Here is a 13217-nt window from a genome sequence, read left to right as displayed (position 1 = left end):
ATTGATGTCATTGCTTTGATCTATGAAGTACAGTTAATGAAGGCAGATTGACGTGTGCTCAGTACACTGTAGTTTGTTTCACTGCAGTACCAGCAGTCTGAGCACTAGGTGGCACTATTCTTACCTTCATTTGGAATGATGAATGTTTGGGTTTTCACTGTGCAGCAGGGGTTCCTAACCCTGGTCCTCAGGGACCCTGATCCTGGAAGATTTAGTTTTTTTTTCCCCCCGTCCACCCTTAACTGAGATGGTATCTTCCAGCTTCAGACTGACTGGAGGCACCTGGTCCAGGATCCAGGAAAACAGCAGTGGATGGGGCAGGGACAAATAGAAAACAAGCAGGACAGGGGTCCTAGAGGACCAGGGTTGGGAACCCCTACTGTACATGTGGAGTGTTGTATCAAACCTGTGGATATAATGGTACGTGCCTGAATGTGGCTCAATTAAGGAGAAAAGCAAGCAAAACAAACAAGCTTCACTTAGTTGAAATTGAATTCATTTACTGAAATAAAATGCTCATAGAAAGAGCTTCATTTACAGTTGAAAGCACTGGGATCAACATACTGCATGTCTTCATTCATGTACAGTCACACTCGTGTTGCAGCTCGAAGGCTTCAGTCCTTCATGATCACAGACCTGTAGCAACCAGCAGGTTCCCAAACACAACAGATGATCATCGTGTGTGTTGCTGTGACTCCTCGCTTGTGCCACTGTGTAAGTGCTTGTGTGCTAGTAACACAATTTATGTATTAAAGTTCAACGATAAAGATTCCCAGAAACCCCCTCTTTAACCAAAACCAGTCTATCCTGGATTTACGCACTCCAATTTGTACAGCCCAGCACTTTGCAGGATAATCCCGACTCTGCAGGCCAACAAATCGTGTCAAATCCTTTCTGAGTATTTGTCATGTTTGCTTCTCTCAGACAGGCACAGAGGCAGCCTCCAGCCCAGAGGCTTTCATCGCTGTTCGCCATCTAATTTCCCAATGAATTGTCATGTTTTCTCCAGTGACCTCCGCTGTGTTCACCGTGCATCTGGCTTTATCAAAGAGTCCGGTGGTTCACCTAATGAGCCAGTATGTCTGCTCCTCACACAACAGTGAAGAAGTCCCATCTCACAAACCCCTGCTGGACCAGTCATTTAAAGGACTACGTGTTTGACCTTTTCAGATCATCATCATCTGGGGAGGTATTCCTCTGGAAGCCCGCTAAAGTTCCTGCTCTTCAGTGCCTGGTCCACAGTATGAATGAAGGAGTCAATCATCTGTCTCATGTCTGGAGTGAAGGGGTCAAAAGAAGGCTGCTGCACCCCCGAGCGTTTGAAATGACCGTCCTGGTTGCTCTGGGCACAGAGCAGCCTCTCCTCGGTCAGGGTGAAGTTAAGAAATGCTGTTATGAGACGGAGCTGTGGGAGGAGAGCTTTCTGCAGCTCCTCGTAGTGAACCACCAGCAGGCGGCGTCCAAACTTGAGCCAGCTCAGTGCGTGGGACGCCCACCAGGGGGCATAGCTGGAGACAAATTCTGGCCATTCTGCAGGTGAGAGAGAGAAAACAACAGAGGGTGTTGTGCATGTTTACTTTTTAGATTTTACAGATTACCAATTCAAAAATAAATGAAAAATAATTCTAGATATGAAATCCTAGAAGGGTTACCAGGGAACCACAAAAATGTTCATAGGGACTATTAATTTAGCAGGAAGTCGTTCCAGAGACGAGTCGATTTTTCAGAGTAACTGGACACTGTTGTAAATTTAGCTTGAGGCAAAAATCTAAATATCCAGACAAATACAAGTGGGGAGTCAGTGGAGCAGTAGATGTGAGAATTGATTTTGTTCTGCATGCTGGGAGCTTTCTTTGTTACAGATGATGTTTGTGAAATTACTTCACAGAGCGACCTGAATCCAAACACCTTCACAGAGGGTGTTCCTAACCATGATGTGAAAGTTGTAGAGCTCACTGTAAATGTGATGTGAGTTCCCGTAGGTCTACAGTCGCTGTGACATCACTGGCAGGACATTATAACTACAGTAGCCTTCACCCACTCGACTCTATTACCTTTACTCTTCCACTGTGCGTCTGTGGCGTGCCCTAAATGTCCGGCGCACTTGCGGTTGAATTCAGCCATGAGGGAGCGGTAGGGGTTTCGAATCAGGAGGATGGCAGAGTCGAACATCTCGATCTCCTTCTGACCGCTCTCGTGGGTCTTTACGCAGATGCTGCGGCCACTCTTCCAGTAGTCCTTCTCTCCTTTGAAACCTGGACCCAATGAATAAATGAATCAATAATGGGCAGCTGCGAGGCGATATTTCACCAAGCACTCACTCAAACAGCCGTTTAAAGAGCCGTGTGCCTGCCCTCCCCACCTCGGTTGTACAGCGTTCCGTCGAAATAGAAGCTGCCAGTGTAGTAGCCGGTCACGAGCTCAATCAAGTGCCGTACCCAGGTGTTGCCTGCACCAGGAAAACTAGAAAGAGCCACCGGGGAGCTGGATCGGTGAGGCAGAAACATCCTCTCTTTGCACCTGGAGTCTGGAAGGACAGCTTCTGTTATAAGGCTGCACTAGATCAGAATATGGATTCACTGAGCTCGAAATGGACAAAGGTAACTCACAACAAGTCCTCTGTGACACAATCAGAGTTGAAACTTTAAAGTGCTCTTTCCTCCTTTATCATGCACTAAGAGAATGAAGCCACATTAACAGCCAGTGTGGCGTAGGAACAAAAAAACAGACACACTCTGGTGATCATTACATCGTCCCATCTGCCTCAGAATGTGGCTTCATGGGACGACTTGTGTTTGTAGAACAGATATCTCACCAAGCACAGGTGTGTGATACACCTGGTAGTGGTCGTGCTCAGTGGGTGTGGAAGTGCTGGTGTCGTTCCGAGCGCTGTTCCCCACACACTGCTGGTTGTCAGGCTGTTGGTTGAGGCTGAAAAGAGACGACGTCCACGTGCAGAAACAACGGGGCTTCTTGAACACGGCCAGCGGGAGCTCCTACAAACCAGAAGCACAAATGTTCCACATCCACACGTTCTGTGACTCATATTTATTTTATTCTCCAAAGACGTCTGTTCTACCCGAGGGAAATGTGTCAACTCGGTTCAGCAGGAAGTGCCTGCATGCTCACAGCCGCGCTCCGCGCCTCATTTTAGTTCCTTATTTTCTTCTCACTTTTCTACTTACAGAAGGTCAGCGTGCGCAATGTCAGAGCACAAGGACGGACACTGCAGTGATGGAAAAGTTATGCCTAATCACACACACACACACACACACACACACACACACACACACACACACACACACAGACGTGCATGAACATGCACCACACACTGAGAATTAATCACACTGCAGTCAGCCGCCAGATGATGTGCAGTATTTCTAGCAGCCATTTCTGTTTCCAGAGGAGACGCAGCTGCATCCAGCGCTCCTTCAACATTTCATCTACTTCTCATTAGAGGCACATTAAACCCTAGATGTTCTGCAGAATTCAAGGAGCTCCGTGCTCCCACGTGTGATCTGGACTGGAGAAGCACTGGTGAACCGGAAAAGGCTGCTGTATGTGCAAATAAATAGCTCGTCGGGTTTGTTATTTCAGAGAATTATTTCAAACCTTATCGGTGCAGGTCTCGATGCAGGACTGTGTAGTTAGGTTGGGCTGAAAGGAGTAGACAGGGAAGCTTCCGACGGTGCTCTTCAGCAACTCAAAGCAGCCGCGGTAGTGTATGTTTCTGACTAGAAGGAGGAAAATACACAAGGAAATAGTAGTACGCAAGTGGCAGATACCACAAATCCATTCACCTGCTCTGGTCAGCATTAGGAAGTATTTTCATATACGCACTGACAAGGGCAAATAAAGGGCTCAGTGAGGAAGAAATGGGTTTTTAAAATGTGCAATTTGGTATCAGGGTTACATGCAAATGACCATTCTTTTTGAAGTTTTTCTGCCCTCATTATATTTCTATACTTGACTGAATTCTGCTATATAACATATTCTAAACCTCGTCCCCTCATGAATATTAATACATTATATGATATAAAATGCTTATGTAATACTGGAGGGGGCACAGTTTTAAAGAACAGAGTAGAACAGAGAGAGTTCATTTGAGAAATTGGTGTAACTATTATAAAGTTAATTGTTCAGGCTCAGTAGCAGTATATTATTTTTAGTTACTTATTACCGTTCATAGTAAATCACATCACATCACATTTGACGTAAAGCTTAAGTGTTTTTGTTTTTTTGTTTCAATTTTAAGTGATAAAGGGCCTTTTTAACACTATTAGTGAGCCCCGGCAACAAGATGGTGAATTAAACTACCATGGCCGTGATCACTGTGATGAAGGCGCGTGTCAGTCAGACTACAGTGTTGCTGTTTGTGATGGTTTTTGTTTACAACGTTCAGTTGTGCCTGTGAAGTCATCCAAAGTGCAGCCTGTGCACGGAATAAACAGTGTACTCAGTCCTGTGTCTTCCCCCGAGTGGAGCTGACTCACATTTTCTGTGACCTGGCAGCTGCTCCTCCACCTTGTAAATGGAGAGTCGGCCCACGCCGCCACAGGGAGACCCCCTCTCGCCCCGACACACGAGACTGCAATCCTCCTCTGGAGCCTGTGGGCTACTGATCCGGTTCCCGCAGTGGCATTCAGCTCCATACTCCAGGCCTGCAAACTGGTAGCCACTGACCACACACACACACACACACACACACACACAGAGACACATTTATTGCCCTGGCCAACAGTAATCCATAACCTCGAGCTATTGCCCTCAGGCGCAGCCATCCCACAGGATATTATTTAAAATCCCATCAACTGCTTTCAGTTTATCATTTAGCTCAAACTTCTGGCCATTAAATCTACAGAACGGTCCACCTCCTGTGATATTTGTCAGTACTCCCCCCCTGCACTGCACGATGCCTTTTCCTGGCTGAATTGTGGTCACCTCTGATCTGTACTTTACATATCAAGGCTGTTGTGACTCATCGCTCTTCCTCTCTCCTTATCCTGGCTCCTTGAGAAAGACAGAAACCTCATCAAAGTTGACCTTTTCATATATGTCCTTTGAAGCCTGCTCATAAATTGCCTTGACTTTTTACTTTTTTGCTCATCACGGTAATTGGCCTGCTCAGGTAACGAGGACGGCTGCTTTCCATGTGGATGGGTGGGCCGGGGGAGAAGGCACAGTAGGTTTGAGATGCGAGCGCCAGCTCTCAGTCTGTCTGCATCCATCTGTCCTCTGCTGCTCTGTTTCAGCGCGGCTACACTGCTTCCTTGCTGCTAAGATATTAAAAGGAATAATTCATGCAGGTCATTCTGTGAGTTTGCTTTGAAGAATCCACCTTCTTCACCTGCGTCTCCACGTCGTCCTGTAAGTTTGTGGAGAATCATTCCAGTGCTGCTAATTCAACTTGACCCAAGCGGAGATTTTCACTCCGCGGCCACAGGAAGGCACATATCAAGCCACTGATTCATTCACCGAGAGCTGGAGTCGCCTCATTAAACTTTCTAACACATTCACACCTCCCTCCTTCCTTCTCCTGCAACAGATCGAGCCTTCTGTCCTGGCCTGCTCCTCACTCTCCCCTCTCCGAGCCCCCCTTCTCCTCCTCATCTTTTACTGTCATCCAGCCACCTGGCTCCAAACACAGGGGGCATTCATGGAGGAGACTGAGATCCGTAGCATTTATTCAAACAGCGGGCCTTCTGTGGTCCCTACACAGGAGCACGCCGTGAAAGCATTACCTTTCTGAGCAGGTGTCCTGACACAGAGAACTGGTCATTTTGCGCAGGTCATAAAGCACGGTTCCTCCCAGGGCTCGATCGCTGGAGTTGTGCAGAAAGCAGCCGATGTAGGTTCCTGTGTGTGTCGGGAGGGGAAACAAACAAATGTCTTCAGTCTTCAGTTTTATTGACTAATAATATTTATCACTCAGACGAATCACAGATGCAGCTCTAATACTAATATACTGATACTATCCAAATACAATCATGCACCAAAGTTCCATTATCATTTTAAATGAAGTAGAATAAATAACAATGACTATTAATGTTATTAATCTGACTGCTCTTTGATCTTTGCTACACATGTGTGATCTACAACATGCATATTCACGAGAACGGCGCACGTTCTCTCAATTAGCCGTAAATGATTGTTGACCCACTCCTCTTCAACTTGATTTGGACACACACCAGGCTTCTGGCTTCAGCCTGGCATCGGCACCATCCTCTAACCGAGCCAAAGCAGACTCCGCATCATCACTCACTCGCAGGCATTATACACACCGGCGTGTATTGTGAATCTTAATATGCGACTCATTTATAACCCAACTAGCAGTAATCTATCGGCAGTTCTAGGCGGTTCTCATTCCTGCAGCACTGAGAGTCTATTTACTTGCACTGGAATAAAAATCACTCCCGTATACAGGGAAGGGAAGAATGTAACACATAATAGGCTACGACAGACTATTATGATGTGCTGACAAGATTAAGGCTTCGTATTGAATGTCACCCAAATTTAGTCTTTGATGTTATCCTTGTCTTTGCCTCATTGCTACATCAAACTCAGCACAGCTGACACATAAAAGTCTTCTTTTTAAATCCCAGTCTTTGTGTGCAGGGTAGCTTATTTCATTTACATCTTGTCCCCTGGGTCTGAGACTGGAATATTTTTAGCGTATATGCCGGCTGATTTTATTCATTTATGACGTGTATACAGTGAACGGGTTAATGTTTGTCTTTTGGTGCGTGGACTGCATCAAGATAATCCTTCACTTTGAGCTTTTAGCTTCATTTTACAAACCACAGCATGAATTTGTATTCATGGATGTTTTATTCTGGCAGTTTCAAGGACACTGAGGATTCAGCGCACATTTTTTATGTTAACTATCAACATAAAATACTCTGATGCCAACTGGTCAAAGAGAGGACTTGAAAAGTGTTAGAGGAGATATGTGCTACCAAGACTGAAGATGTTGCAGCAAGGTTCACTGACAAGATGGAAGCGAGCAATGGACCGTGAAATCTCTGGCACGCCGAGCATCACTGTATCAAATCTGTGATTCAATCAGTCTTAGATGTCCTCTGAAGCCTGTCCAGCCTGTTGTGCCAGGGCGAGGCTGAGTCACCAGCAGCCTGTGCCTTAGGAGACTGACGCTGGAGAACACCTGCAGTAGCTGCCTGAAAGCACTGAGAGTCTGGGCATGCCACAGTCTGTCTCGGGAAGCATCTCAAGAGGCATCGCCCAAGGTGAGCCCTTCTCTCCCCATTTCCCCCAGCAGAGCAGGTCTTTGCCTTAATCAAAGTGAAGGAGAGGCCCCAGGCAGCTGCAGCTGAGGGTTAATGCAGCCTCAATTCCCAGACATGGCAGAAATGGCTGCACTTAGCTCGGACACTGCGTCGCTTTCTTAAACACTAAGACAGATGGCTGCTCTGGAGCTGATTCCTCCCCACAGGATTGGATGGAGGAGGCTAACGACAGAACGGCCAAGTATGAAGACATGCGTTACCACCACGGGTAAGATGAGCACCGTGTGCATCCATTAAAGTGGGTTGAAGACGGTTCGCTTTCTCTTTAGTAGGTCTATAATATCTTCACAGATGTGATGAGAGTCTTCAAAGCCACAGCAGAGGGGGTCTCAACGCATGGTCGGCTGACCCAAGCAGGGTCATAGAAGGAGCAGGATGTCTGATACTGACAAATGCTAAATACCCAGTGACTCTTAAACCAACCCATCAGAAGATGATGGGTTGCCTAAAACTTTACAGGGATCACAGCAAAGTTTATATAAAGCACACGATCTCGTCCTAGAGAGTGGTGGCTCCTGCTGTGCAACCCCTGCTATACTTCTGATCTACCTGAGTATCTCTGGGAGTGCACTATTCCTGATATGTTCCTTACATATCAAGGAATTTGTGACTCATCCCTGTGAGCGTCAGCTGACACTAAGTGTTGCAGTGCAGCTTGCACTTTGATTCTAAAATGTCTGGTTAGGGCCTCGGAATGCATGAATATGTGAAACTGGAAGTGCATGTGCAAACTTTTGCACGCTGTGTGTGAGATTAGTCAGTGAATGATAATGGAATAAAGATCAAATAGAAAAAACAAAACATAGGGTTTACAGCAAACCACAGATGACACAAGTCGGACAACCTTAAATCATTTTCCTTTGTAATTAGACTTCTATCAATATCTAAAATGTATATTTGTCTTGTCCATCATATCAACATCAGCCTCACACATCCTGATCAGACTAGGCTCCGGTCCAGATGACAGTGAGATCTGGATAACGAGACTGTGTGGGATGGAGGAGAGCTCTTTAAGGACTGCACAATACGACTGAACAGTCCTCTTCATTTCGCTGCCTTTATTCTAATGAGTCAAACCATGTTAGAAAGGCAGGAACGATACGTGACAGCGAAGCAAAGGCTGCAGCTATCAGTGGGTTTCACTGGGCTTATTTCACCGCTGCATTTCAAATGTCTTGCTTTGTTTAAGGGGTAGCCAAAAACAAAATGCACTTTAGAATAACACAAAAACAACATTCTCACACATGAGAAGCTTGGACCAGCGGATAGATACATTTTAAACAGGGGGACTTGCTAAATACATTTTTAAAGACCTCTTAACGCTAATATAGCTTGTTCTATCTTGATATCCTGTCTGTTCTGTTAGCACTGACTTCCTCAAGCGTCCACTGGTGACCTGTTTGGCAACGCATCAGTGCAGCAGATGCTTATTAAACAAGCAAAAGCCAAAGAAACTACGCTGTTACCTAAAAATTACATTTCTGTGCAACTAAATTACTACAAATACTACTATATAATAATAATAATAATAATAATAATAATAATAATAATAATAATAATAATAATAATAATAATAATAATAATAATAATAATAATAAGACCACACGTGCAAAACAAGACACTGCACTGCAAGGTCTGATATTTAAAAAAAAAAAAAAAAAGTAACCTGGCAGCATTTCATTGATATGCTCAGAATAAATGGATGTTAATTGTCAACCTGTCCCCATTTATTTAAATAGAAAATTGTATCTGGTTGCAAATATGTTGCAGTTTAAATGAATGAAAACAACTTTTGCTTTAAAACAATCACTGTTATTTCTCTGGGGTAATTGAAATACCTAATAGTAACCAAACCTGTAGAGGTTGAAGGGTGGGCTCACTGATAGTGGGCAGTTGCGTTTGTCTCTGGAACCTTCAGCGAGTTGCTCCTCCAGGACATGACACAACAGAGAGGGGTAATTTAATTCTGTGTCCTGGATAATACTTTTTTTAAAAGGAACCTTTGCCAGATGGCTGTTAGTGAAACTGATCTCATTCCTGCCTCCGACATTTTTCATCTGCATTACCCTGCTTAGTGACTGAGTGGTTATGTAGTGTCTGTTTAAAAAAAGGATTAAGAGCTGTTGGAGGATGGTTTTCAAGCATGAGCTGCAAGAACAAATGTCCCACTGAGGGTAATTCCACTGTATTTATCATTTCAACAAAATGGCAAAGGCACTGACAGGCACTGTTAAACAATAGAACAAACCTCCAGGGACATGTGAAGGTACTCGTGTAATGGTGAAGGCGCCGTAACAGAGAGTGCAAGTAAAGAATGAGAGGATTTTTATCTTCATAATTACTAATTTATTTTGGAGAAACTACTTTGGTGTCTGCCCGCCTTTTGCCTCCCTGCTTTTCGAGAGGCTCCGTGAGTGCTGTCCCTCATCTACAAGATCTGAAGCACCCATGTGGAAAATGTCACATAAATGTATAATAAAGCTCCTCTAAATGTTCTTAGGTCGTGATTATCTGATCATAAATGTAGAATGAAACGTGAAATGTGAGTGTGGAAGCTCTACGCGGGGCTCGTGTTACCTCGCCTGCAGGCCGTCTGAGCTGCATAAGGCAAATCATGAAAAAAAAAAAAATCCTAAATAAACTTGTGTGTTTGCTCTTCCATATATTATTCACCGGGAAAACCACAGGCTGGGTCAGCACATCTTCATCAGGATTTCTTCAGTCTCCACGTCTCTGTATCAGACAGACTGATGGTGTTACAGCTCAGAGCCACTTCACTGACTTTACAGTGATGGCTGCTCCACTTTAAAGGCAACAGAGGTGCACACCCGTGGCTACATATCTACAAGGCCTGTTAATTAGTGGCCAAACTGCATTAGCTTGTTTTTGTAGAGACCACACAACCACAGAGTTTGTCCGTTCTCATCTGTGTTGGAAAAGCAGCTGATTGAACTGTTTAAGGTCTTAAGTGGAGAATAATGGTAATATTCAGTTTTACATTTCTACGCTAACTACTGTGATTAGAGCAGTGTCCAGTGGTCACATGTTAACATTAACACTGCTTGCTTTGCTTCTTTTCTCTTCTGGTCAGTTCACTTTGGCAGCAGTGATGCTTCTGAAGCTACAGCTCTGATTAGTAGTAGCACATCAGACGCAGACACAAACAGCTGTAAGGTGTGTGTCCTGTACATCTTTACCTTTCTGTGTGCTGCTCCGGTGGACAGAGACTTTCTGCTCTGGACTCTCTGGCACCAGACTGTGAAACCAGCGGCGATGCAAGTGTTGGACCCCAAGGCTCCGGGAAGCGGGCCAGTGTCGCCCTGCCTTCGCCCCCCCTCCGGGCGAGGACTGAACGGCAGCCCATCTGGAGCGCGCCCTCACGCCCAGGCCTGCCGTCCTGAGGGCGGTGGGAGGCGCCGCGAGGGACATCGTGGGCGGCAGGCTGGCGAGGTTCGACTGGGCGACTCTGATGCTGGAGCGCTGCAGGAGCAGGATGCTGCCTGCCATCAAATAGGCGATGCCCAGACAGAGGAGCAGCATCTGAGCCCGCTTCAAGAGGCAGTGCAGCTTGTAGAGGGGGGCCACCATTCCCATGCTGTTTGCTGTCTCTCACCTCACAGGAAAGACATTTCATGGATTGGAAGCAAGAAGATGGATGTGTAACCTATTTACAACTTCATAATCACAGAGACGCCACATGTTGCAGTGGTGTGGACGTTGCGTCTCCTTCCTTCATGGCCTCACAGTCCAGGAGCAGCAGTGGAAGAATGAATGTTACAACTCAGAGGGATTTAATATCCAAGGCTGTGGTCACTGACTCCTGGATGATCCTTTAGGGGGAAAACGCTGAGGCACTGTATCTGAAAAAATAAAAACACAAGCAGCTTTACAGCACAAGTATATTCCTCTATATGTGAGCACAATCAAAGGAAGGGGAAGTATATGCCTGGTGGATTAGATGCACAGCTGATGCTGACATATGGGCTTGTGTTTCTCTCTTGCAGCATCTTGCAACACATCTCTGCTGCTTTGTTGCTTCCATTCCTGCCATTAGTTGTTTTTTTCTTTTTTTTAATTGCCAACCCTGCCAAAAAAAAAACAAAAAAACTGTGCTCTGCTATCCCTGTAACTCCAGTTTGTGTCTGTGTGCCCACACCGTTTCTCTCCTATTACAATAATCAGTCCTTTATCGTTTTCGTAAATTGGGAAAATGCATCGAGCTTTACTAATATGGCTTTGAGATTGGATATTGGATCCTCTTACAGTCCAGAGATTTCATTTAATTCCTGCGCTGTCAGATTATATTTATTGTAACACTGGCGATATCTCCCAGCTTCACAATCTGAGTCTCAGTTATCACAGTGAAATGACATCATGTGATGTAAAAAAAAAAAAAACACACAGTCTGAGAGCTTATGAAATGGGGGGATTATGATGGCAGTGTGGAGACAATCTCTGGCCTCATCTGTGGAGGAATGAATACACGGTGAGTAAAAACAACAGGATTTCTGACTCATTAGCACCTGGTGTCTCACAGTGACTATGAAGCCTGGCAGTTTGACTGAAGAGGGGGGGCGGTGAGGTGCAGACCTGACCTGCTCCTGTGTGTTTTTTGCAGGATGGTCTCCTGCAAACCCCTCTGTGACACCGCTGCTCCCACTCACAGCCCGTAGGGGAGATTTGCAGCTATGTTCAGTAGATGCCTCACAGGCTCAACCACTGATATCCATTAAAGCCTCGCTGTCTCCATGGCTGTCACACACCGTCGTGCCTTTCAGCTCCACTTTCGTCTTATGTCTAACCAATAAATAAAAGTAGGGGTGCGGTGGTGCTCCCCATGATTCAGCCGAAGCAACAGTTTGCACAATGCACAGTCTCTGATCAAGTCCAAGTGACCAACTTGTGCTCAACTCCATTTTATTTTAGCGCACGCACAAAACAAGTCACCGTCATTTCTCTTGAAACATCCAAACCCGTGTGGTTTGATCTGACTGAGCTGGGCGGGAGGTTGAAAGACAAACGACTAAAACAGCTCCAGTGAACACGCATCACCTATTTAAGAAGCTGCGGTCTTCCATCTTACAAAGCCCTCTCCGCGCCGCCACCATTTACAGTAGAGCAGACTCGAACGCGCGGCTTACCTTCAGCGGTGGAGTGGTACGCGCGGCGTCCTCGCATCGTACGGTCGCTTGTCAGTCTGCGGCCGTTGTGATCGCTGTTTTCCCCGCTTATTGTGGAGTGAAGGTCCCCCCCTCCACCCCCCGGCTCTCCAGCATTTCCCAGAGCGGGTGTTATATAAGCTCTCTCTCTCTCTCTCTCTCTCTCTCTCTCTCTCTCTCTCTCAGGCAGCCAGTTCTGCTCTCAGTCGCCCTGAAAGACTGGCACGGCGATATAAAGCACAGGCTGTGTGTGTGTGTGTGTGTGTGTGTGTGTGTGTGTGTGTGTGTGTGAGAGAGAGAGAGAGAGAGAGAGAGAGAGAGAGAGAGAGAGGAGGAGGGGTAGTCAGTCTAATTTGCATTGGTGATCTAAACGCGTCACAGCTTCTCCACTGTGCAAACGCTGGAGTCGCATCCAGGAGTCCGCAGTTTGCGGCTCCAACATGTGATACGGAGCTTTACGAGCACCGTGCACCGCGCTGGACCACGATCTTCATCACGGTCGAGCGACAGGACGCGAGCAGGGGAGACCCACGCAGGCCGAGACTGCCATTTGTCATGTGCGGGACATCTGGCTTTGCGCTCATTGGGTGAAGTAGAAACAGAAACGTGTGGATGAATGAACCTGCAGAGCAGGAACCAAGGAAAACAAGCTTTGTATTTATATGTGAGAAGTTCCCCCCAGATCCCCAGAACTCAACTCAAACCAACTCAAATCCACTTTCCCACGAGTCGTCAAAGACGCATCATCCCAACC

The 13217-nt window shown here is 46.0% G+C and overlaps 1 protein-coding gene across 1 annotated transcript; it reads right to left on the bottom strand.

Moving 5' to 3' along the window:
* Positions 1 to 490: 490 nt before the first annotated feature.
* wscd1b (WSC domain containing 1b) lies at positions 491 to 12575 on the bottom strand. The gene is made up of 9 exons (XM_026370383.1): positions 12446 to 12575; positions 10502 to 11164; positions 5742 to 5856; positions 4494 to 4678; positions 3613 to 3734; positions 2816 to 2996; positions 2363 to 2527; positions 2055 to 2255; positions 491 to 1530 (listed from the first exon to the last, which is right to left on the bottom strand). Exons 2-9 carry the CDS (start codon positions 10896 to 10898, stop codon positions 1178 to 1180), a joined length of 1719 nt encoding a protein of 572 aa, XP_026226168.1. The 5' UTR covers positions 10899 to 11164; positions 12446 to 12575; the 3' UTR covers positions 491 to 1177.
* Positions 12576 to 13217: the final 642 nt, after the last annotated feature.

Source organism: Anabas testudineus, chromosome 14 (genome assembly GCF_900324465.2).
Source record: "Anabas testudineus chromosome 14, fAnaTes1.2, whole genome shotgun sequence".
Taxonomy (NCBI): Eukaryota; Metazoa; Chordata; class Actinopteri; order Anabantiformes; family Anabantidae; genus Anabas; species Anabas testudineus.
Note: the sequence above shows the minus strand (reverse complement) of the source record. Positions and strands in the feature narration are given on the sequence as shown.

Excerpts from the sequence above, each read along its gene's own strand:
- wscd1b (XM_026370383.1), bottom strand. The coding sequence starts at position 10,898 with ATGGGAATGGTGGCCCCCCTCTACAAGCTGCACTGCCTCTTGAAGCGG. Across the intron at positions 4,679-5,741 it reads CAGGACACCTGCTCAGAAAG|TGGCTACCAGTTTGCAGGCC; the intron begins GTAATGCTTTCA and ends GTGTGTGGTCAG. Across the intron at positions 3,735-4,493 it reads GCTGCCAGGTCACAGAAAAT|TCAGAAACATACACTACCGC; the intron begins GTGAGTCAGCTC and ends TCCTCCTTCTAG.